Here is a 22,070-nt window from a genome sequence, read left to right on the forward strand (position 1 = left end):
TTAATATAAAAAATTGGATTTTTAAATCTAAATCCCTCTATTTTTTATATTAAAAAATCAGATTTTTTTCATGAAAATCTTCCTGTTTTTAATATTAAAAAATCAGATTTTTAAAATCCAACCCCCTTCTATTTTTAATACTCAAAATTTGAATTTTTTTTTACTCAAACCCCTCCCCCCAATTTTTTAATTAAAAATTTCCCCAATTTTCGGCCCCTTTGAGGAATTTCCCTCCCCTCCCCCACCCCCCGCCCCCTCCCCCCCCCCGCCCCTCCCCCTAATCCCGATTATCGGGACAAAATTATCCCGGGCTGTCAGCACCAATCAAGGGCCCGGGATCATCCCTAATTAACCCCCCCCGCTGTTAATTAACCCCCCCCGGGCCTCAATTAACCCCGGAGTTGGAGAAAACCCCCAAAATTTGGGTGGAATTTGAGGAAATTTGGGATTTTTGGGGGGATTTTCCTCATTTTGGGAAGGCGGAGAAGCCACGCCCACCCCAATTAACCCCCCCATTTCTTAATTAACCCCTCCATTCTCTAATTAACCCCGGAATTGGAGAAAATGCCCAAAAAATTTGGGTGGAATCTGGGGAAATTTGGGATTTTGGGGGATTTTATTATTCTGGAACAATTGGGGTAAAAGCGCGCCCAAATTTCCCTTTTTTGACCCCAAAACCAAATGGAGAAAACTGAGAATTCAAAATCCCTGGGAATTCTCAAAATTCCTGCCTTGGATACCCGAGTGTCAAAAAAAAACCCCAAAAATCCCAAAAAACCAAAAATAAACCACCCCCAAAACCCCAAAAAATCCCGAAAAAAGTCCCCCAAAAACACCCCAAAAAACAAAACCCAAAACCCCAACCCCCCTCAAAACACCCCCAAAAACCCAAAAAAACCCAAAACCCACCCCAAAAATCCAGGAAAAAAACAACCAAAAAAAACCCCTAAAAAACTCCCCCCAAAAAATCCCAAACCTCCCCCCAAAAAACCCCAAAAAACCTCCAAAAAAAACCCAACACCCCCCCCAAAAATCCCCCAAAAATTAAAAAAAACCCTCAAGAAAACCTCCGAAAAACCCCAAAAAACCCAAAATCCCCCCAAAAAACTCAAAAAAAACCCCACAAACCCAAAAAAGCCCCCAAGACACCCCCCAAAAAAAAAAACCCAAAAAAACCCCCAAACCCCCAAAATCTTTGGGAATTCTGCCCAGAGCCACGGTGGCACCTTGGGGACACTCGGTGACGAGGCGAGGACACGAGGGGACAGAGGAATTTATTGGGGACACGGAGGTGGCCCCGGAGATGGGGAGGGGACACTGAGGGGACACCGGGGGGACACCAGGGTGGGTGGAGAGGGGGACATTGGGGACATTGGGGACACTGAGGTGACATCAGAGCCTGGCAAAGGGGACATTGGGGACACTGGGGACACTGGGGACATTGGGGGACATTGGGGACATTGGTGGCACCGGGGTGACATCAGAGCTTGGCAAAGGGGACGTCCTCGGGTCCCTTCTTGTCCAGGGCTGCCTGCACCGACTTGGGGATGTCCTCGGTCTGGAGCATGGCCATGTTCCAGGTGGCCTGGGGACATTGGGGACAGTGACAGGGACACTGGGACACTGGGGACACTGGGGGGGATTGGGGACACTGGGGACATTGGGGGACATTGGGGACACTGAAGGGATTGGGGACACTGAGGACATTGGGGATGTCCTTGGTCTGCAGCATGGCCATGTTCCAGGTGGCCTGGGGGCATTGGGGACAGTGACAGGGACACTGGGGACACTGGGGACATTGGGGGGGATTGGGGACACTGGGGACACTGGGGACACTGGGGACACTGGGGACAGTGACAGGGACACTGGGGACCCTGGCGGAGGTGGCCGTAGTTTGGGGTGGTGTCCCTGTCCTGGGGAGGTGACACTGATTTTGGGATGGTGACACTGATTTTGGGGTGGTGACACTGATTTTGGGGTGATGACGGTGATTTTGGGATGATAACAGGGATTTTGGGATGATAACAGGGATTTTGGGGTGATAACAATGATTTTGGGGGTAATTACAGGGATTTTGGGGTGCCACCCACCACGTGCTGCAGCCCCTCGCTCACGGGCTGGTCCCTGGCATAGACCAGGTTGGTTTTGGGGTAATTACAGGGATTTGGGGGTAATTACAGGGGTTTTTGGGGTAATTACAGGGGGTTTTTGGGGTAATTACAGGGTTTTTGGGGTAATTACAGGGGTTTTTGGGGTAATTACAGGGGTTTTTGGGGTGATAACAGGGTTTTTGGGGTAATTACAGGGATTTTGGGGTAATTACAGGGATTTTGGGGTAATTAAAGGGATTTTTGGGGTGATAATGGGGTTTTTGGGGTGCCACCCACCACGTGCTGCAGCCCCTCGCTCACGGGCCGGTCCCGGGCGTAGACCAGGTTGATTTTGGTGCCCTGCACGGCCACGGGGGCTGCGGGCGGCGATGGCCGAGGCCACCCCAAAGGCCACGTCCAGCAGCGTCTCCTTGTCGGGGAGCACACGGCTGGGGACAGAGGAACACCAAATTAACCCCAAAATACACCCAGGTACCCCAAAATCCACCCCAAAATGCACCCAGGTACCCCAAAATCCACCCAGAGACCCCAAAATACATCCCAAAAAATACACCCCAAAAATCCACCCCAAAATTCACCCCAAAAAATGACCAAAAATCCACCCCAAAATCCACCCAAATCTCTCTAAAATCCACCCCAAAATCCCCCCCAAAATTCACAAAATCCACCCGAAAATGCATCCAAAATTCACCAAGATCCAGCCCAAAATTCACCCAAAAATCACCAAAAATTCACCTAAATCTCCCCAAAATCCACCCCAAAATCCCGCCCCAAAATCCACCCCAAAATCTGCCCCAAAATGCCCCAAAAGTGCCCAGGTTCGTTCCCCACCTGACCAGGCCACAGCTCAGCGCCTCGGGGGCCCTCATGACGCGGGCGGTGAGAGCCAGCTCGTTCACCAGGCTGGGGACAGCAGTGGGGACAACATTGGGGACATTGGGGACACTGGGGACATCAGTGGGGACACTGGGGACAGTGGGACATCACTGGGGCCAGCTCGTTCACCAGGCTGGGGACAGCAATGGGGACATTGGGGACATTGGGGACACTGGGGACATTGGGGACATCATTGGGGACAGCATTGGGGACATTGGGGACATCATTGGGGACACTGGGGACATCACTGGGGCCAGCTCGTTCACCAGGCTGGGGACAGCAATGGGGACATTGGGGACAACAATGGGGACACTGGGGATATCATTGGGGACATCACTGGGGACATCATCGGGGGACATCATTGGGGCCAGCTCGTTCACCAGGCTGGGGACAGCAGTGGGGACAATGGGGACAGCAATGGGGACATTGGGGACATTGGGGACATCACTGGGGACATTGGGGACATTGGGGTCAGCTTGTTCACCAGGCTGGGGACATTGGGGACATTGGGGACATCATTGGGGACATTGGGGACATCACTGGGGCCTGGGGACATCACTGGAGCCAGCTCGTTCACCAGGCTGGGGACAGCAATGGGGACATTGGGGACAACAATGGGGACATTGGGGACATTGGGGACATCACTGGGGACATTGGGGGACATCATTGGGGACACTGGGGACATCACTGGGACCAGCTCGTTCACCAGGCTGGGGACAGCAATGGGGACATTGGGGACATCACTGGGGACATCGATGGGGACACCGGGGGGTCACGGGGGTGCCCCTCACCCACCTCTGGCTCCCCACGATTTTGGGGAGGCGCTGCAGGGTCCCCACGTCGGCCGCCAGCCCCATGTCCACCTCCTGTGGGGACATTGGGGACACTGAGGGGACACTGGGGGGACACTGGGGACACTGGGGGGACACTGGGGGGACACTGGGGGTGTCCCAGGGGCTTTGGGGACATCCAGGGGGTCCCGGGGCCCCCCCCGTGTCCCACCTTGACCTGGAACGAGGCGTCCTGGGAGCAGAAGCGAATGTCACAGGCCGAGATCAGATCCACGCCTGGGGGGGACAGCCTTCATCGTCATCATCGTCATCATCATCATCATCATCATCCTCATCCTCATCATTGTCATCATATCATCATTATCATCATCATCATCATTATCATCATCGTCATCATCATTGTCATCATCCTCTTCATCATTGTCATCATCATCGTCATCATCATCCTCCTCCTCCTCCTCCTCATCATCATCATCCTCATCATTGTCATTATCATCATCATCCTCATCGTTGTCCCCTCCTCATTGTCTTCATCTTCTTCATCCTCATCATCCCATCCTCATCCTCCTCACCCTCCTCATCTTCATCCTGATCCCGACCCCCCCACTCCCCCACCCCATCGTTCCCATCCCAAACTCTGACCCCAATCCCGACCCCGACCCCATCCCAACCCTGACCCCAAACCCACCCAGACCCCAATCCCAAACCTGACCCCAAACCCACCCAGACCCCACTCCCAACTCTGACCCCAAACCCAACTCTGACCCCAATCCCACCCCAATCCCACCCCAATCCCACCCCAATCCCACCCCAAACCCCACTCCCAACCCTGACCCCAAACCCAACTCTGACCCCAATCCCACCCCGATCCCACCCCAATCCCATCCCAAACCCCAACTCCAATCCTGACCCCAATCCCAATTCTGACCCCAATCCCATCCCAATCCCACCCCTGCTCCCTCACCGGCTCCGATGCAGGGCCCGTGCACGGCGGCGATCACAGGTTTGGGGCACTGTGGGGTTTTTGTGGGGTCAGGGTGGGTTTGGGGCACTGTGGGGGTTCTGTGGGGTCAGGAGGGGTTTGTAGGGTCAGGGTTTTTTGTGGGGTCAGGGGTTTTTTGTGGGGTCAGGCCGGGTTTATGGGGTCACACCAGGCACTGGGGTTTCAGCCCAGCTTTATGGGGTCAGGGCAGGTTCTGGGGTGTCAGGGCAGATTGTGGGGCATCATCCCAGGTTTATGGAGCCCCACCAGGTTTTGGGGTGTCCCGCGGGTCCCCCCCACCCCGTCCCCACCTTCTCCATGACCGAGAAGCTCTCCTGGAACTCCAGGATGCGCCGGCGCAGAGCCCAGGCCCGGCGAGCCGCGTCCTCCTGGGGCAGCTGGGCCAGGACCGAGCCCAGGTCGGCCAGGTCGATCCCTGGGGGGGTCACAGGGACCTTCAGGACCCCCCAGAACCCCCCAAAACCCCCAGGACCCCCCCAAAACCCCCTCAGGACCCCCCAAAATGCCCCAAAACCAGCGCAGAGCCCAGGCCCTGCGAGCCGCGTCCTCCTGGGGCAGCCGGGCCAGGACCGAGCCCAGGGCGATCCCTGGGGGGGTCAGGGAGGGAATTTGGGGGGTCCTGGGGGGGTTGGGGGTCACAGAGACCCCCAGGACCCCCAGGACCCCCCCAGGACCCCCCAGAACCCCCCAGGACCAGAACCGAGCCTGGGTCAGACAGTTCCATCCCTGGGGGGGTCAGGGAGGGAATTTGGGGGGTCCTGGGGGTCTCTGTGACCCCCAAAGCCCCCAGGACCCCCCCAGGACCCCCGAGACCCCCCGAGTTCCCCAGAACCAGAACCGAGCCCGGGTCAGGCAGTTCCATCCCTGGGGGGCACGAGGGATTTGGGGGGGTCACAGGGGCTTGAGGGTCACAGAGACCCCCCCAGGAACCCCAAAACCCCCCCAGGATCCCCCAGAACCCCCCCAGGATCCCCCAGAACCCCCCCAGGATCCCCTCAGGACCCCAGAGCCCCCCAGGCCCCCCCCGTCCCACCGGCGGTGAAGGCGCTGCCGGCCCCGGAGACGACGACGGCGCGGCACGAGGGATCCTCAGAGATGTCCTGGAACGCCTGCACCAGCTCCCTGCACCAGTACACACCAGTATGGACCAGTATGGGCCAGCACGGACCAGTAAAAACCAGTACAGAACAGTAAAAACCAGTACAGAACAGTACAGACCAGTACAAACCAGTGTGCACCAGTATAAACCAGTACAGAGCAGTAAACACTGGTAAAAACCAGCGCGCACCAGTACAGACCAGTATGGACCAGTACAGACCAGTCCCTCCCAGTCCATCCCAGTCCCTCTTTAACCCCTTCCAGTCCCTCCCAGTCCCCCTTTAACCCCTCCCAGTCGCTCCCAGTCCGTCCCAGTCCCCCTTTAACCCCTCCCAGTCCCTCCCAGTCCCTCCCAGTCCCCCTTTAACCCCTCCCAGTCCCTCCCAGTCCGTCCCAGTCCCCCTTTAACCCCTCCCAGTCCCTCCCAGTCCCCCTTTAACCCCTCCCAGTCCATCCCAGTCCCATCCCAGTTCCATCCCAGTCCCCCTTTAACCCCTCCCAGTCGCTCCCAGTCCGTCCCAGTCCATCCCAGTTCCATCCCAGTCCCTCCCAGTCCCCCTTTAACCCCTCCCAGTCCGTCCCAGTCCGTCCCAGTACCGCCAGCACTGCAGGTTGAGGGCGTTGCGCTTGCTGGGCCGGTGCAGCTGCACGTGCAGCACCTGCGGCCGCTCCTGCGTCACCCGCAGCGTCTGCAGCTCCCGGGGGGACGGCACCGGGGACGACATGGATGACACCAACCGGGACACCGGGACAGCACTGGGACACACTGGGATGGGAATGGGATTGAACTGGGATGGGAATGGGATTGAACTGGGGACACTGGGATGGACTGGGATGGCACTGGGATGGCACTGGGACGCAAATGGGGACACTGGGATGGACTGGGAGCACTGGGGGTGGGAATGGGGGCACTGGGATGGGAATGGGATTGAACTGGGGACACTGGGATGGACTGGGAGCACTGGGGATGGGAATGGGATTGAACTGGGGACACTGGGATGGACTGGGAGGCACTGGGGGCAATGGGGATGGCACTGGGGACACCGAGGTCACCCAGCAGGACAGCACTGGGACAGCACTGGGACAAGAATGGGATTGGACTGGGATGGACTGGGATAGGAATGGGATTGAACTGGGATGGACTGGGAGGGACTGGGAGGGACTGGGAGACAACACGGAGGGGCTGGGAGTGCTGGGATGGGAACTGGGACAAACTGGGACAAACTGGGACCCACTGGGGGAAACTGGGGACAAACCGGGACAAACTGGGACCTACTGGGGCCCACTGGGGACCCACTGGGGCCAAACTGGGACCGAACTGGGACGGACTGGGAACAAACCGGGGGTCACGTGACAGGGGCCAAGGTCACGCGGGGGTCCCCGGGGACGAACGGGGGCCGCCCCTCCCCCACTCACGTGCGCGCAGCAGCCGCGCGACCCCCGCCGCCATTGGCTCCGCTCGCCGCCCCCCGCTTCCGGCCCCGCGGCCAATGGCAGCGCGGGGCGGCGCAGCGCCCCCTCAGGGCGAGAGGAAATGACGTCATAACGAGGCGGAAGTGCTGTTGGCGCCGCCCTAACGAGGCGGAAGTGCCACGGTAAGGAGGCGGAAGTGAGCGTTGACCTCGAGTTTGTCCTGAAAGTTTCTGAATTGCACCCAAATTCCCGCCGAACCCTCTCTGAACCCCAAAATCCTCCCAGCTTCCCCCCAGACCCCATAAACCCCGAAAAATCCCAAAACCACCCAAAAACTCCCCCAAAAAACCCAAAACCCCCCAAAATTCATCCCCCAAAAAATTCCATATGCCCCAAAACCTCCCCAAAATTTCCCAAATCCCCCCCAACCCCATAACCACCACAAACCTCTCCAAAATCGTCCAAAAAAATCCCAAACCCTCCAAAACCCCCCACTTTCCCCCCAAAATTGTCCCAAAGATCCTGAACCTCCCCAAAATCTTCCCCAAAACCTCCCCAAAATCCTGAACCCCCCCAAAATCTTCCCAAAAATTCCAAATCCCGCCCAAACCTCCCAAATCCAACCCAAAATCCCCCCCCCCCCAGAAAAAAAAATTTCCAAAATCCCCAAAACTTCTCAAATTCTCCCCGAAGAAACCTTGAAACCCCCAAAATCATCCCGAAAATCCCCAATTCCCCCCAAACCCCACAAATTCTCGGTGTTTTTGTTTCCCAAACAAGAACTTTATTGGGGGGGATTTTGGGGGGGCTCCGACCCCTTCTCCTTAAAAATGGGGGGTGGGGGGGGGGGGGGCTGCACCCCCTCAGCCTTAAAAAAAAAATGGGGGGGCCCTGGGGGGGCTATGGGGGATCTGGGGGGGGTCCCAAGGGGATTTTTGAGGGTCCCAGGGGTGATCCTGGGGGTCCCTGGGGAGATCTTTGGGGGTCCCCAGGGGATCCAGGGCTGATCCCGGGGGTCCCAGAGGGGTCATGGGGGTCCAGGGGGGGTCCAGGGCTGATTTTGGGGGTCCCCAGGGGGGTCCCAGGGTCCATTCGGGTTCCATGGGGAGATCTTGGGGGTCCCTGGGGGGATCCAGGGGGTCCCTGGGGAGATCTTGGGGGTCCAGGGCAAATCCTGGGGATCTCCAGGGGGGTCCCAGAGGGTCCCCAGGGGGATCCCAGGGTCCCTGTGGGTTCCCAGAGCTGATCTTGGGGGTCCCCGGGTTGATTTTGGGGGTCCCCGGGTTGATTTTGGGGGTCCCAGGGTTGATTTTGGGGTCCCCGGGTTGATCTTGGGGGTCCCCAGGTTGATTTTGGGGTCCCCGGGTTGATTTTGGGGGTCCCCAGGTTGATTTTGGGGTCCCCGGGTTGATTTTGGGGTCCCTTATGAGGCGTGCTGGGCCGTGGAGAAGCAGAGCTTGAGCGTGTAGGGGTAGGGCCCATCTGGGGGGGACAGAAATGGGGGGGTCAGGGGGGGCGTGGGACCCCCAGGAACCCCAAATCCTCCCAAACCCCCAAAACAACCCCAAATCCCCCCCAGGACCCCTCCCCAAACCCCAGGACCCCCCAAACCCCCCCAAGCCCCCTCCTCACCCCCCAAATGCCCCCAAACCCCCCCCAAATCCCCTCCCCAACCCCCCAGGATCCCTCCCCAGCCCCCCCTGACCCCCCAAGCCCCTTCCTCACCCCCCAAACCCCCCCCAAATCCCCCCCAAACCCCCCAAATCCCCTCCCCAGCCCCTCAGGAGGGTGAGGATGAAGAGGAGGAGGAAGAGGAGAATGAAAAGGATGAGGAGGAGGAGGATGAAGGGCAGGATGGGGAGGGGGCTGGGAGGACGAGGCAGAGGATGAGGATGAGGATGAAGGTGAGGATGAGGATGAGGCAGAGGATGAGGATGAAGATGAGGATGAGGCAGAGGATGAGGCAGAGGCTGAGGATGATGAGGATGAGGCCGAGGGCCCGGCACTCACTGGGGTTCTTCATCTGGAAGTGGTTGAGGAACCCGAGCGTCTCCAGGGCGTCGCTCTTGGAGTCCCACTCGAGCAGCCCCGAGGAGCTGCGCTCGCCTGGGGTCACACGGGGTCACATGGGGTCACCCAGGGGTCACCCAGGGTCACACGGGGTCACCCAGGGGTCACCGGTCCTTCCTGACCCCCCCAAGAACCCAAATCCCCCCCTGACCCCCCAAATCCCCCCCGACTCCCCCAAATCCCCCCGATCCCCCCAAGCCCCTTCCTCACCCCCCAAATCCCCCCCAAACCCCATCCTGGCCCCCCAAATCCCTTCCCCACCACCCAAATGCCCCCAATTCCCCCCAAATCCCCCCCCAAGCCCCTTCCCCAGCCCCTGAATCCCCCCCAAACCCCACCCTGACCCCCCAAATCCCCCCCAAATCCCCCCAATCCCCCCACTCACTCTTGCCAGAGAACACCTTGACCGAGGACGGGCGCTTGACCCCGAGCTCGTCACAGATCTGGGGGGAAAAATGGGGAGGGGGCACAAAGGGGTCAGGGGGAGATTTGGGGGGGGTTTGGGGGGGCTTGGGAAAGTTTTTGGGGGGGATTTGGGGGCCCTGGGGGGCTTGGGAGGGGTTTGAGGGAGATTTGGGTGATGGGGAAGGGGTTTGGGGGGCTTGGGGCCAGGAGGGGTTTGGGGGTTTTGGGGGTGTTCAGGATTAGAGTTTGGGGATTTTTGGGGGGGTTTGGGGGTTTTTGGGGTGGTCAGGAAGGGAGTTGGGGGTTTTTGGGGTGGTCAGGATGCGTTTGTGGTTTTTTTGGGGGGGTCAGGAGGGGTTTGGGGGTTTTTGGGCTGGTCAGGAGGTGTTTGTGGATTTTTGGGGGTTCAGGATTGGAGTTTGGGGGTTTTGGGGGGTCCAGAATTGGAGTTTGGGGGTTTTTGGGGGGGTTTGGGGGTTTTTGGGGAGGTCAGGAGGGGTTTGGGGGTTTTGGATTGGGGCTTTGTGGATTTTTGGGGTGGTCAGGATGGGATTTTGGGGGGTTTTTGGGGGCTCAGGCCGGGGACGATGTCGAGGCTCAGGGACAGGGATGGCGAAGAGGAGGAGGAAGAGGAGGAGGACGAGAAGGACCAAGAGGAGGAGGCAGAGGAGGAGGACGGGGATGGGAACTTGGGCGAGGATGACGCCGAGGCCGAAGGGCGGCCGGACCTCGTAGAAGTTGTCCTCGGTGACGTCGAGGGGCGCGTTGAAGAAGTGCAGGACGTTGCTGGGGTGCTGGATGCGGTTCTTGGCCGCCTGCTCGGGCGTGGAGAAGCGATTGTTGCGCGAGCCGCTGAAATCCTTGTAGCTGCAGGAGCCGTCCTCCAGCCCGTAGGACTGGCCCGGCATGATGGCGTGCTGCTTGGAGACACTGGGGAGGGGAAAAAATGGGGGGAAAAGGTGAAAAAACGGGAAAAACGGTGAAAAAATGGGGAAAAACGGTGAAAAAATGGGAAAAAACGGTGAAAAAATGGGAAAAAAACGGTGAAAAAACGGGGAAAAACGGTGAAAAAATGGGGAAAAACGGTGAAAAAATGGGAAAGAACGGTGAAAAAACGGGTCAGAAAACCCCCAAAATCCTCAAAATCCGCCCCAAAAATCCTCAAAATCCGCCCCAAAAATCATCAGAATCCACCCCAAAAATCCCCAAAATCCACCCCAAAAATCATCAGAATCCACCCCAAAAATCACCAAAATCCGCCCCAAAAATCATCAGAATCTGCCCCAAAAATCCCAGTGAACCCCACAGGAGCCGTCCTCCAGCCTGTAGGACTGGCCCGGCATGATGGCTGCTGCTTGGAGACACTGGGGAGGGGAAAATGGGGGAAAAACAGGAAAAAATGGGAAAAAACGGTGAAAAAATGGGTCAGAAAACCCCCAAAATCACCAAAATCCACCCCAACAATCTCTGTGGGAAAAAGCAGGTCAGAAAACCCCAAAAATCCACTGCAAAACCCCCTGAAAATCCACCCCAAAAATCACTACAAACCCCAAAAATGACTCAGGGTCCCCCAAAATCACTCAGGGACTCCCCAGGGATCCCCAAGAATTCCCCAAATTGCCCCAAAACGCCCCAAAATCCCCACCAGCCGTTGAGTTTTTGGCCGAACATGAAGTTGTTGTTGAGGTGGGCGATGGCAGAGATGGGGTTGGGACCCTCTAAAAATCACACAGGGAGCCCCCAAAACCCCCCTAAAATCAATCAGGGACCCCCCAAAATCAATCAGGGACCCCCCAAAATGACCCCAAACACCCCGAAACGCCCCGAAATGCCCACCAGACGTTGAGTTTCTGGCCGAACATGAAGTTGTTGTTGAGGTGGGTGATGGCAGAGATGGGGCTGGGACCCCCCAAAATCCCCCCCCCAAACTCACACAGGGACCCCCCCAAAATGACCCCAAACACCCCAAAATGACCCCAAACACCCCAAAACGCCCCGAAATGCCCACCAGACGTTGAGTTTCTGGCCGAACATGAAGTTGTTGTTGAGGTGGGTGATGGCTCTGTCCACGGCGTAGCCATCGGCCATCTCCACCATGGCCGCGCCCGGCTTGCTCTTCATGAACTTCACCTGCACACGTGGGACAGGTGACACACGTGACGTGTGTGACACGGGACAGGTGAGGGACAGGGACAGGTGAGGGACAGTGGGACAGAGACAGGGACAGGTGAGGGACAGTGGGACAGGGGAGGGACAGTGGCCACGCCCAGCTAGCTCTTCATGAACTTCACCTGCACACGTGGGACAGGTGACATGTGTGACATGTGTGACATGGGACAGGGACAGGTGAGGGACAGTGGGACAGGTGAGGGACAGACAAGGGATCTCCTGCAGGAATCCCAAACCCCACTGAGGACCCCCCAAACCTGTCCCAGCTCACCTTGGCCTGGTCCAGCCCCACTGAGGACCCCCAAAATCCCACTACAGACCCCCTAAACACCCCTAATTTCCCTTTAGGACCCCCCAAACCCCCTCTGGGACCCCCCAGACCCCCTCTGGGACCCCTGCCCACCTTCTCCACATTCCCATAGAGGCAGAAGACGTTGAAGACGCGGTCGCAGTTCATCTTGGCCTGGTCCAGCCCCCCCAAATCCCCCCTAAACCGCCCTAAAACCCCCACAAAACCCCCCCAAATCCCCTCAAAACCCCCCAAATCCCACTGAGGACCCCCTCAGGGACCCCTGCCCACCTTCTCCACGTTCCCATAGAGGCAGAAGACGTTGAACACCCTGTTGCAGTTCATCTTGGCCTGGTCCAGCCCCCCCAAATCCCACTGCAGATCCCCCAAACACCCTTTAGGACCCCCCAGGACCCCTTTGGGACCCCCCAGACCCCCTCTGGGACCCCTGCCCACCTTCTCCACATTCCCATAGAGGCAGAAGACGTTGAAGACGCGGTCGCAGTTCATCTTGGCCTGGTCCAGCCCCCCCAAATCCCCCCTAAACCGCCCTAAAACCCCCACAAAACCCCCCCAAATCCCCTCAAAACCCCCCAAATCCCACTGAGGACCCCCTTAGGGACCCCTGCCCACCTTCTCCACGTTGCCGTAGAGGCAGAAGACGTTGAACACCCTGTCACAGTTCATCTTGGCCTGGTCCAGCCCGTACACCATGAGCACGGGCGAGTCGGCGTGGGGGCCGTAGTCGGGGGGCGGCGGCGGGGGCGGGGGGGGGTGCCCGTACTGGGGCCCGTAACGGCCGGGACCCCTCCGGTGCCCCCCCCCCACCGGGGGAGGGCCCATGCGCCGCCCCTCGTAATGGGGGGGAGGGGGCCCGTAGCCCTCGTCGTGGTGGTAGTGGCCGTGGTGGTAACCGCCGTGGGGACCACCTGAAACGGGGGGGAACAGGGGGTGAGACCCCCGAACTGGGGGAGAGACCCCCGAAATGTGGGAGAGACCCCCATGGTGATAGGAGACCCCAAATGTGGGGAGGGGGCTTGCAGCCCTTGCTGTGCTATGGCCACGGGGAGACCGCCGTGGGGACCACCTGAAACGGGGGAGAGAGACCCCTGAAATGGGGGGAGAGAGACCCCCAAACTGGGGGAGAGAGACCCCCGAAATGTGGGGAGAGGGCTTGCAGCCCTTGCTGTGGTAGTGGCCGTGGTGGTAACCGCCGTGGGGACCACCTGAAATGGGGGGGAAACCTGGGGTGAGACCCCCGAAATGTGGGAGAGACCCCCATGGTGATAGGAGACCCCAAATGTGGGGAGGGGGCTTGCAGCCCTTGCTGTGCTATGGCCACGGGGAGACCGCCGTGGGGACCACCTGAAATGGGGGAGAGAGATCCCTGAAATGGGGGAGAGAGCCCCCCGAAATGGGGGAGAGAGACCCCTGAAATGGGAGAGAGACCCCCAAATTGGGGTGAGAGAGACCCCTGAAATGGGGGAGAGACCCCCATGGTGATAGGAGACCCCGAAACAGAGAGAGACCCCAAATGTGGGGAGGGGGCTTGCAGCCCTTGCTGCGGTGGGTGGCCACGGTGGGGAGCACCTTGGGAGGGAACAGCCCGGAATGAGGGGGGCCAGAGACCCCCAAATCCTGACAGGGGGCACAGCAATGGGGCAGAGGAGGACCCCAGACCCCCCAATCTGCCCCCAGCCCCCCAAACCTGCCCCCATCCCCTCTAATCTCCTCCTAATCCCCCCAAAGGTACCCCCAGACCCCAAAACCTCCCCTAAGCCCCCCTAAACCTGCCCCAAACGAGCCCCCAGCCCCCCCAAACCTCCCTTCAGCCCCTCCTAAGGCCCCCAAACCTCCCCCTAGCCCCCCAAAGGTACCCCAAACCTGCCCCAGCCCCCCCAAACCTGCCCCCAAACCTCCCCCTAGCCCCCCTAAGCCCCCCAAACCACCCCCTAACCCCCCCAAAGGCTCCTCCAAACGAGCCCCCAGCCCCCAAAACTTCCCCCTAGCCCCCCAAAGGCCCCCCCAAACCTGCCCCAAATGAGCCCCCAGGCCCCCAAAACCTCCCGTAACCCCCCCAAACCTCCCCCTAGGCCCCCAAATGCCCCCCCAAATCTTCTCCCAGCCCCCCCAAACCTCCCCCTAGCCCCCCCAAGACCTGCCCCAAATGAGCCCCCAGCCCCCCAAACCTCTCCCAGCCCCTCCAAACCTGCTCTAATCACACCCCAGCCCCCCCAAACCTGCTCTAATCACACCCCAGCCCCCCCAAACCTGCTCTAATCACACCCCAGCCCCCCCAAATCTCTCCCAGGCCCCCAAATCTGCTCTAACCGTGCCCCCCACTCCTCCAAACCTGCCCCCAGCCCCCCCAAACCTGCTCTAACCGTGCCCCCAGCCCCCCAAACCGCCCCCCAGCCCCCCAATGAGCCCCCAGCCCCCCAAAGCCCCCCCAGATCCGTACCGTACTCCGCCGGGTGGTCGCCCAGCAGGGGCGGCTGCCGCTGCCGCTTGTTGGGGTTCCCTCCGGGCTCTCCTGGGGGGGGGGCACAGCTGGGGTCACAACCCCCCCAAAGAACCTGGGTACCCCCCCCCAGACCCATCAATCAGCACAGAGATGGTAATTACAGCGCTCACCGTTAATTGGGGACGTTAATGAAACCCCCACCCCCCACCCTCAGGGCACTGGGACATGGATGAGGGGGGGTCAGGACTGAAGCCAGGATTGGGTTCAGAACTCAACGTTTTGGTCAAATCCTCCCCTCTCCTGGAGCTTTGCCACGGTTTTGGGTTGAGAAGAGGAGGAAAAGGGCAAGAAGAGAGAAAAAGGGGCTACTTACAGATCCTGGGGGGGCAAAAAAGTCCTTTGGGCCCCTCCTGGGGGGCTCCTCTTACCCACGGCTGCTCCCAGCGCGCCCCGGGCCCTGCGGCACAGGGCGAGAGTCACCAAAGGGCCCCAAACGGCCCCGAAACGGGGCCTGGGCACCCCGGGCTGCCCCGGGCACGGGGCTGGTCCTGGAGTGTTCTGGAATGTTCCTGAGGAGCTCCTGGGGTGCTCTGGAGTGTTCCTGGGGTGGTCCTGGAGTGTTCTGGAATGTTCCTGAGGGTGTTCTTGGAATGTTCCTGGAGTGTTCTGGAATGTTCCTGAGGAGCTCCTGGGGTGTTCTTGGAATGTTCCTGGAGTGTTCTGGAATGTTCCTGAGGGTGTTCTTGGAATGTTCCTGGAGTGTTCTGGAATGTTCCTGAGGAGCTCGTGGGGTGTTCTGGAATGTTCCTGGGGTGGTCCTGAGGGTGTTCTTGGAATGTTCCTGGAATGTTTCTGGAATGTTTCTGGAGGTGTTTCTGGAATGTTCTTTGCAATGTTCCTGGGGTGGTCCTGGAGGTGTTTCTGGAATGTTCCTGGGGGGTGTTCTTGGAAGTGTTTCTGGAATGTTCCTTAGATGTTCCTGGAACGTTTCTGGAACATTCCTGGGAGTGTTCTTGGGGTTCTGGAATGTTCCTGGGGTGGTCCTGGAGTGTTCCTTAGGGTGCTGCTGAAGGTGTTTCTGGAATGTTCCTGGAATGTTCCAGGGGTGTTTTTGGAGTACTGCTGGAATGTTCTTGGGGTGTTCCTGGAATACGCTTTGGAGTGTTGCTGGAATGTTCCTGGGGGTGTCCTTGGAACATTCCTGGAGGTGTTCCAGGAATGCTCCTTGGGGTGTTTCTGGAATGTTCTTGAAGGTGTTCCAGGAATGTTCCTGGGGGTGTTTCTGGAATGTTCTTTGGGGTGTTTCTGGAATGTTCTTTGGGGTGTTGCTGGAACGTTTCCTGGGGTGTTTTTGGGGTATTGCTGGAATGTTCTTGGGGTGTTCCGGGAATGCTCCTGGGGGTGTCCTTGGAACATTCCTGGAGGTGTTCCAGGAATGTTCCTTGGGGTGTTTCTGGAATGTTCTTGAAGGTGTTCCTGGAATGTTCCTGGGGTGTTTCTGGAATGTTCCTTGGGGTGTTTCTGGAATGTTCTTGAAGGTGTTCCTGAAATGTTCTTGAAAGTGTTCCTGGAATGTTCCTTGGGGTGTTGCTGGAATGTTCTTGAAGGTGTTGCTGAAATGTTCTTGAAGGTGTTTCTGGAATGTTCCTTGGGGCTTTGAGCCCAGATCTGGTGGGTTTGGGGTTTTGGGGAGGTGTCGGCACCTTGGGGATGCTCAGGAGAGCTCCTGAAAGCACCAAAAAGGGCCTTGGGTGGTCCTAAAACCACTGAGATTGTGGTGGGGGATGAAGAAGAACTCCTGGAAACACCAAACTGAGGAATGGAAGAAGAGGAGTTCCTAAAATCCCTGAAACTGAGTCACGGGGGAGAAAAGAGCTCCTAAAAACCCTGGGGTTTTGTCTCCCAAGTGAGAGAATTCCAAAAACCACCAAAAATGGCCTTGGGAGATCAAGTGTGGTGAGTAAATTCCTAAAAAACCCCAAGGAAATTATCTGGGAAGGGAGAGAATTCCTAAAAATCCCTGAAATGGAATCCTGGAAAAGAGAGAATGCCTAAAACCCACCAGAATCAAGTCTTGGAAATGAGAGAATTCCTAAAAACCATCGAGTTTTCTGTCGTGGAAATGAGAGAATTCCTAAAAACCATCGAGTTTTGTGTCTTGGAAATGAGAGAATTCCTAAAAACCAACAAGTTTTCTGTCGTGGAAATGAGAGAATTCCTAAAAACCATCGAGTTTTGTGTCTTGGAAATGAGAGAATTCCTAAAAACCATCGAGTTTTGTGTCTTGGAAATGAGAGAATTCCTAAAAACCATCGAGTTTTGTGTCTTGGAAATGAGAGAATTCCTAAAAACCATCGAGTTTTGTGTCTTGGAAATGAGAGAATTCCTAAAAACCATCGAGTTTTGTGTCTTGGAAATGAGAGAATTCCCATGAAGTGCTCTTGGGTTGTGTTGATGTTGAGAGAATTCCTAAACTCACCCAAACTGTGCCTTGGAAAATGAGAGAATTCCTAAAAACTGTTCTTGGAGTGAGCTGATGTTGTTGAAATCCTAAAAACCACCGGGTTTGTGTCCTGGAAGTGAAAGAATTCTTAAAAACGCTCTTGGGTTGCATCCATGTTGCTGAAATCCTAAAAACCATCAAAGATTTGTGCCTTGGAAATGAGAGAATTCCCATGAAATGCTCCTGGGCTGTGTTGATGTTGAAAGAATTCCCAAAAACCTCTGAGTTTGTGCCTTGGAAATGAAAGAATTCCTAAAAAAAAAATTCTTGGATTGTGTCCATGTTGCTGAAATCCTAAAAACTGAGTTTTGTGCCTTGGAAATGAGAGAATTCCCATGAAATGCTCCTGGGTTGTGCAGAAATTCCTAAAATTCACCCAAACTGTGCCTTGGAAATGAGAGAATTCCCATGAAATGTTCTTGGGATGTGTTGATGTTGAAAGAATTCCCAAAAATCTCTGAGGTTTGTGCCTTGGAAATGAGGGAATTCCCATGAAATGCTCTTGAGTTGTGTCCATGTTGCTGAAATCCTAAAACCCACCAGGTTTTGTGCCTTGGAAATGAGAGAATTCCCAGTAAATGCTTTAGAGTTGTGTCCATGTTGCTGAAATCCTAAAACCCACCAGGTTTTGTGCCTTGGAAATGAGAGAATTCCCAAAAAATATTCTTGGGATGTGTCCATGTTGCTGAAATCCTAAAAACCATCAAGATTTGTGCCTTGGAAGTGAGAGAACTCCTAAAAAATGCTCTTGGGTTGTGTTGATGTTGAGAGAATTCCCAAAAAACCTCTGAGTTTGTGTCTTGGAAATGAGAGAATTCCTAAAAAATGTCCTTGGGATGTGTCCATGTTGCTGAAATCCTAAAATTCCACCAAAACTGCGGCTTGGAAGTGCCAAGATTTCCATGAAATGCTCTTGGGTTGTGTTGATGTTGAGAGAATTCCTAAAAATTCACCCAAACTGTGCCTTGGAAATGAGAGAATTGCCATGAAATGCTCCTGGGTTGTGTTGATGTTGGAAGAATTCCCAAAAACCTCTGAGGTTGTGTCTTGGAAATGAGAGAATTCCTAAAAAGATCAGAATGCTCTTGGACTGTGTCTTGGTATGTTGCTGGAATTCCTAAATTCCACCCAAATTGTGCCTTGGAAGTGCCAAAATTCCCATGAAATGCTCCTGGGTTGTGCTGATTGTGAAAGAATTCCTAAAAACCACCGAGTTTTGTGCCTTGGAAATGGGAGAATTCCTATGAAATGCTCCTGGGTTGTGCAGAAATTCCTAAAATTGCCCCAAATTGTGCCTTGGAAATGAGAGAATTCCCGTGAAATGCTCTTGGGATGTGTTGATGCTGAAAGAATTCCCAAAAATCTCTGAGTTTGTGCCTTGGAAATGAGAGAATTCCCATGAAATGCTCTTTGGGTTTGTGTTGATGTTGCTGAAATCCTAAATTCCACCTGAGCTGTGCCTTAGGAGTGCCAGAATTCCTAAAACCAAAAATGTTCCTGGGATGTGTCCATGTTGAGAGAATTCCCAAACACCACCGAGTTTTGTGCCTTGGAAGTGAATGAATTCCTAAGAAATGCTCCTGGGTTGTGATGATGTTGCTGAAATTCCTAAAATTTCCCCCAAACTGTGCCTTGGGAAAGGGAGGATTCCTACAAATTCCTTGCTCTGTGGCCGTGCGTCCCTCGCCGGGGGCTCCTCCTGCTGTTGGTGTTGGGGACTTTTTTTGGATTTTGGGTTTTTTTGGGTTTTTCTGGTGTTTTTTTCTCCTGGATTTTTGGTTTTGGGGGGTTGCTTGAGCACCCCCCCCAGTGTGGTGTGAGGGCGGGAGGAGGAGGAGGAGGAGGAAGAGGCTGAATCTGCCCGGGATGGGCGCGGAGCCGGCGAAGGACAAACCCCGCCCCCCCTCAGCCCCCAATTTTGGGAAATACTCCCCAATTTTGGGAAAGATCCCAGGGACTCCCCAATTTTGGGAAAGGCCCCCCCCAGTTTTTGAAAAGGACTCCCCAGTTTGGGAAGGATCACTGGACTCCCCATTCTGGGAAAAATCCCACAGATTTTGGGAAAGATCCCCCACAATTTTAGGAAAGGACTCCTGGGACCTCCCAATTTTGGGAAAGACTCCAGGGACCCCCCAATTTTGGAAGGACCTCTGGAACCCCCCAATTTTAGGAAAAACCCCAGGAGTTTTTTGGGTGGCACCTCCCAATTTTGGGAAGGATCCCCCTGGCTAAATCCCCCGTTTCCAAAGCCCCCAAATTCCAGGAATTCTCCCCGGTTTCAAGCCCTCCCTCCCTCCCTGAGCCTGAGGCTGCCGTGCCGTACCTGTCCCACTCAGGTTGGGGTTGGTGTAGTCCCAGGTGTCCTGGTCGTTCTTGAACACGTTCAGGCGGCTGGGCTGGGGGGGCACGGGGGGTTGGCACCTGCCCAGGTACCCCCAGGTGTGCCCCCAGGTGTCCCCCAGGTGTGTCCCCAGCTGTCCCCCAGGTGTGTCCCCAGGTACCTCCAAGTGTGCCCAGGTGTCCCCCAGGTGTGTCCCCAGGTACCCCCAGGTGTGTCCCCAGGTACCCCCAGGTGTGCCCAGGTACCCCCAGGTGTGTCCCCAGGTACCGCCACGTGTGTCCCCAGGTGTCCCCACGTGTTTCAGGTGTGTCCCCAGGTGTGCCCAGGTGCCCCCAAGTACATCCCCATGTGTCCCAGGTGTTTCAGGTGTGCCCAGGTGTGTCCCCAGGTGCCCCCAGCTGTCCCCAGGTACCCCCAGGTGTGTCCCCAGGTGTCCCCCAGGTACATCCCCAGGTGTGCCCACCTTGGCGTACTCGATCTTGAGGGTGCAGCACCCCGAGTAGATGTCGGCGCCGTTGAGCGAGGCCTTGGCGCGCTGGGCGCTCTGCACCGAGTCAAACGTGGCCCAGTCAAGGAAACCAAACTGGGACTGGGATCTGGGGCAATTCCCGAGGGATTTGGGGCAATTCCTGATGGACTCGGGGCAATTCCAAAGGGATTTGGGATTGGGGCAATTCCTGAGGAACCTGGGATTGAGGGAATTCCTGATGGAACCTGGCATTCCTGAAGGGATTTGGGACTGGGGCAATTCCCGAGGGAATTCGGGGAATTCCCAATGGGATTTGGGACTGAGGGAATTCCCGAGGGAATCTGGGGATTTCCTGACTGCATTCAGGGAATTCCCGATGGGATTTGGGACTGGGGCAATTCCCGAGGGAATGTGGGGATTTCCTGACTGCATTCAGGGAATTCCCGATGGGATCCGGGCAATTTTGGGACCCCAGAGGGGCTGGGACACAGGGACAGCCTCGCTCTGAGCCAGGCGGGGCCACCTGGGCTGTTCTGGTGACCTTGGATCCCTCTGATCCCCATTCCTGGGGGCACTGGGATTTCGGGGACCCCCCAAACCCCCAGTGCAGGTTTGGGGTGCTGTGTTTGGGATATTCCACCATGGCCTGCACGCCGTTCTTGCGGAAGATGACGATCCTCTGCACCGGCCCGCAGGGGTTGCAGATGGTGTAGAGCACGTCCTGGGGGGAAAGGGGGGTCAGGGGCACCCCAAAACACGCACGGGACCCCAAAAATACAGCCCAGTACCCAGAGATACAGCCTAGGATCCCCAAACCCATCCGGGACCCCAAAAACCCACACGGGACCCCAAAAATACAGCCCAGTACCCAGAAATACAGCCTAGGACCCCCAAACCCATCCGGGACCCCAAAAACCCACATGGGACCCCAAAAATACAGCCCAGTACCCAAAGATACAGCCTAGGACGCCCAAACCCATCCGGGACCCCAAAAACCCACATGGGACCCCAAAAATACAGCCCAGTACCCAAAGATACAGCCTAGGACGCCCAAACCCATCTGGGACCCCAAAAATACAGCCCAAGACCCAGAAATTCAACCCAGAACCCCAAACACCCACTAAGGACCTCAAAACCTGACATGGGAAACCAAAATCTGACACATGACACCAAAACCCAGGTGAGACCCCAAAACTACAGCCCAAGACCCCAAACACCCACCTTGGATGCCAAAAACCCAATCTGAGACCCCAAAAACCAACCTGAGAGCCCCAAAATGAAGCTAGGACACCCCAAACCCACCGTGGGGATGGAGTAGATGGGGTTGAGGATGGTGAAGAGCAGCACGTTGGTGGTGACCCCAATAAACCCCCAATAAAACACCAATAAAACCCCAATAAACCCCCAAACCCCAGCCCCGCTCACCGTGGTGATGGAGTAGATGGGGTTGAGGATGGTGAAGAGCAGCACATTGGTGGTGACCCCAATAAACCCCAATAAACCCCCAAACCCCAGCCCCGCTCACCGTGGTGATGGAGTAGATGGGGTTGAGGATGGTGAAGAGCAGCACGTTGGTGGTGACCCCAATAAGCCCCAATAAAACCCCAATAAACCCCCAAACCCCAGCCCTGCTCACCGTGGTGATGGAGTAGATGGGGTTGAGGATGGTGAAGAGCAGCACGTTGTTGACGCCGCGCGCGTCGTCGCTGTCCCCTGGCCGTGAGATCTTCTGGCTGGTGGAGTAGTTGACGAAGGCGGGGTGCCCAGCGAAGTAGATCTGGTTGTCGGCCGCGTAGTTGACGGCGTTGCAGGCGCCCAGGATGTCCTCGAACTCCACCAGGGCCTGGCGCTTCTTCGGCATCACCACCACGTAGCTGGGACGGGGGGGACACGGTCAGCGTGGTGGTGTCACCCCATGGTGTCACCAACCCCTGACATCATCACCACGTAGCTGGGACGGGGGGGACATGGTCACTGTGGTGGCATCAAGCCACGGTGTCACCACCTCCCCCGTGTCCCTAGCACACTGTCCCCGGTGTCCCCAGCACACTGTCTCCTCTGTCCTCCC

General features: G+C 56.7%; 3 protein-coding genes across 4 annotated transcripts; all 3 read right to left on the bottom strand.

Moving 5' to 3' along the window:
- Positions 1 to 1,391: 1,391 nt before the first annotated feature.
- On the bottom strand, positions 1,392 to 7,400 carry ECH1 (enoyl-CoA hydratase 1). The gene is given in 11 exon segments (XM_036405449.2): positions 1,392 to 1,585; positions 2,388 to 2,465; positions 2,467 to 2,539; positions 2,943 to 3,014; positions 3,783 to 3,853; positions 3,990 to 4,054; positions 4,743 to 4,791; positions 5,072 to 5,196; positions 5,815 to 5,903; positions 6,477 to 6,645; positions 7,296 to 7,400. Coding segments are annotated over 11 exon segments (930 nt in total). The 5' UTR covers positions 7,330 to 7,400; the 3' UTR covers positions 1,392 to 1,480.
- Positions 7,401 to 8,053: 653 nt separating this feature from the next.
- On the bottom strand, positions 8,054 to 21,873 carry HNRNPL (heterogeneous nuclear ribonucleoprotein L). Its single transcript, XM_036405448.1, has 11 exons — positions 21,639 to 21,873; positions 20,638 to 20,723; positions 19,997 to 20,093; positions 19,516 to 19,588; positions 14,687 to 14,758; positions 12,859 to 13,154; positions 11,776 to 11,897; positions 10,496 to 10,697; positions 9,748 to 9,805; positions 9,303 to 9,398; positions 8,054 to 8,774 (listed from the first exon to the last, which is right to left on the bottom strand). The coding sequence occupies exons 1-11, from the start codon at positions 21,861 to 21,863 to the stop codon at positions 8,716 to 8,718; spliced, it is 1,386 nt and encodes a 461-aa protein (XP_036261341.1). The 5' UTR covers positions 21,864 to 21,873; the 3' UTR covers positions 8,054 to 8,715.
- LOC129047075 (proteoglycan 4-like) lies at positions 14,767 to 19,480 on the bottom strand. 2 transcript variants are annotated; one of them, XM_054518183.1, is made up of 3 exons: positions 16,320 to 16,437; positions 15,955 to 16,227; positions 14,767 to 15,874 (listed from the first exon to the last, which is right to left on the bottom strand). In XM_054518183.1, the coding sequence occupies exons 2-3, from the start codon at positions 16,103 to 16,105 to the stop codon at positions 15,114 to 15,116; spliced, it is 912 nt and encodes a 303-aa protein (XP_054374158.1). In that variant the 5' UTR covers positions 16,106 to 16,227; positions 16,320 to 16,437; the 3' UTR covers positions 14,767 to 15,113. The 2 variants fall into 2 exon arrangements, with proteins under 2 accessions (XP_054374158.1, XP_054374157.1); XM_054518182.1 differs by having other exon boundaries at positions 15,955 to 19,480.
- Positions 21,874 to 22,070: the final 197 nt, after the last annotated feature.

The sequence above is a fragment of the Molothrus ater genome, chromosome 39 (genome assembly GCF_012460135.2).
Source record: "Molothrus ater isolate BHLD 08-10-18 breed brown headed cowbird chromosome 39, BPBGC_Mater_1.1, whole genome shotgun sequence".
Classification (NCBI taxonomy): domain Eukaryota; kingdom Metazoa; phylum Chordata; class Aves; order Passeriformes; family Icteridae; genus Molothrus; species Molothrus ater.

Excerpts from the sequence above, each read along its gene's own strand:
- LOC129047075 (XM_054518182.1), bottom strand. The coding sequence starts at position 16,105 with ATGTTCCAAGGACACCCCCAGGAGCATTCCCGGAACACCCCAAGAACA. Across the intron at positions 15,875-15,954 it reads CAGAAACACCCCCAGGAACA|CCCCCAGGAACATTCCAGCA; the intron begins TTCCTGGAACAC and ends GTTCCAAGGACA.
- HNRNPL (XM_036405448.1), bottom strand. The coding sequence starts at position 21,863 with ATGCCGAAGAAGCGCCAGGCCCTGGTGGAGTTCGAGGACATCCTGGGC. Across the intron at positions 14,759-19,515 it reads CCCCAACCTGAGTGGGACAG|GAGAGCCCGGAGGGAACCCC; the intron begins GTACGGCACGGC and ends CCCCCCCCCCAG. Across the intron at positions 8,775-9,302 it reads CTTCCAGATGAAGAACCCCA|ATGGGCCCTACCCCTACACG; the intron begins GTGAGTGCCGGG and ends TGTCCCCCCCAG.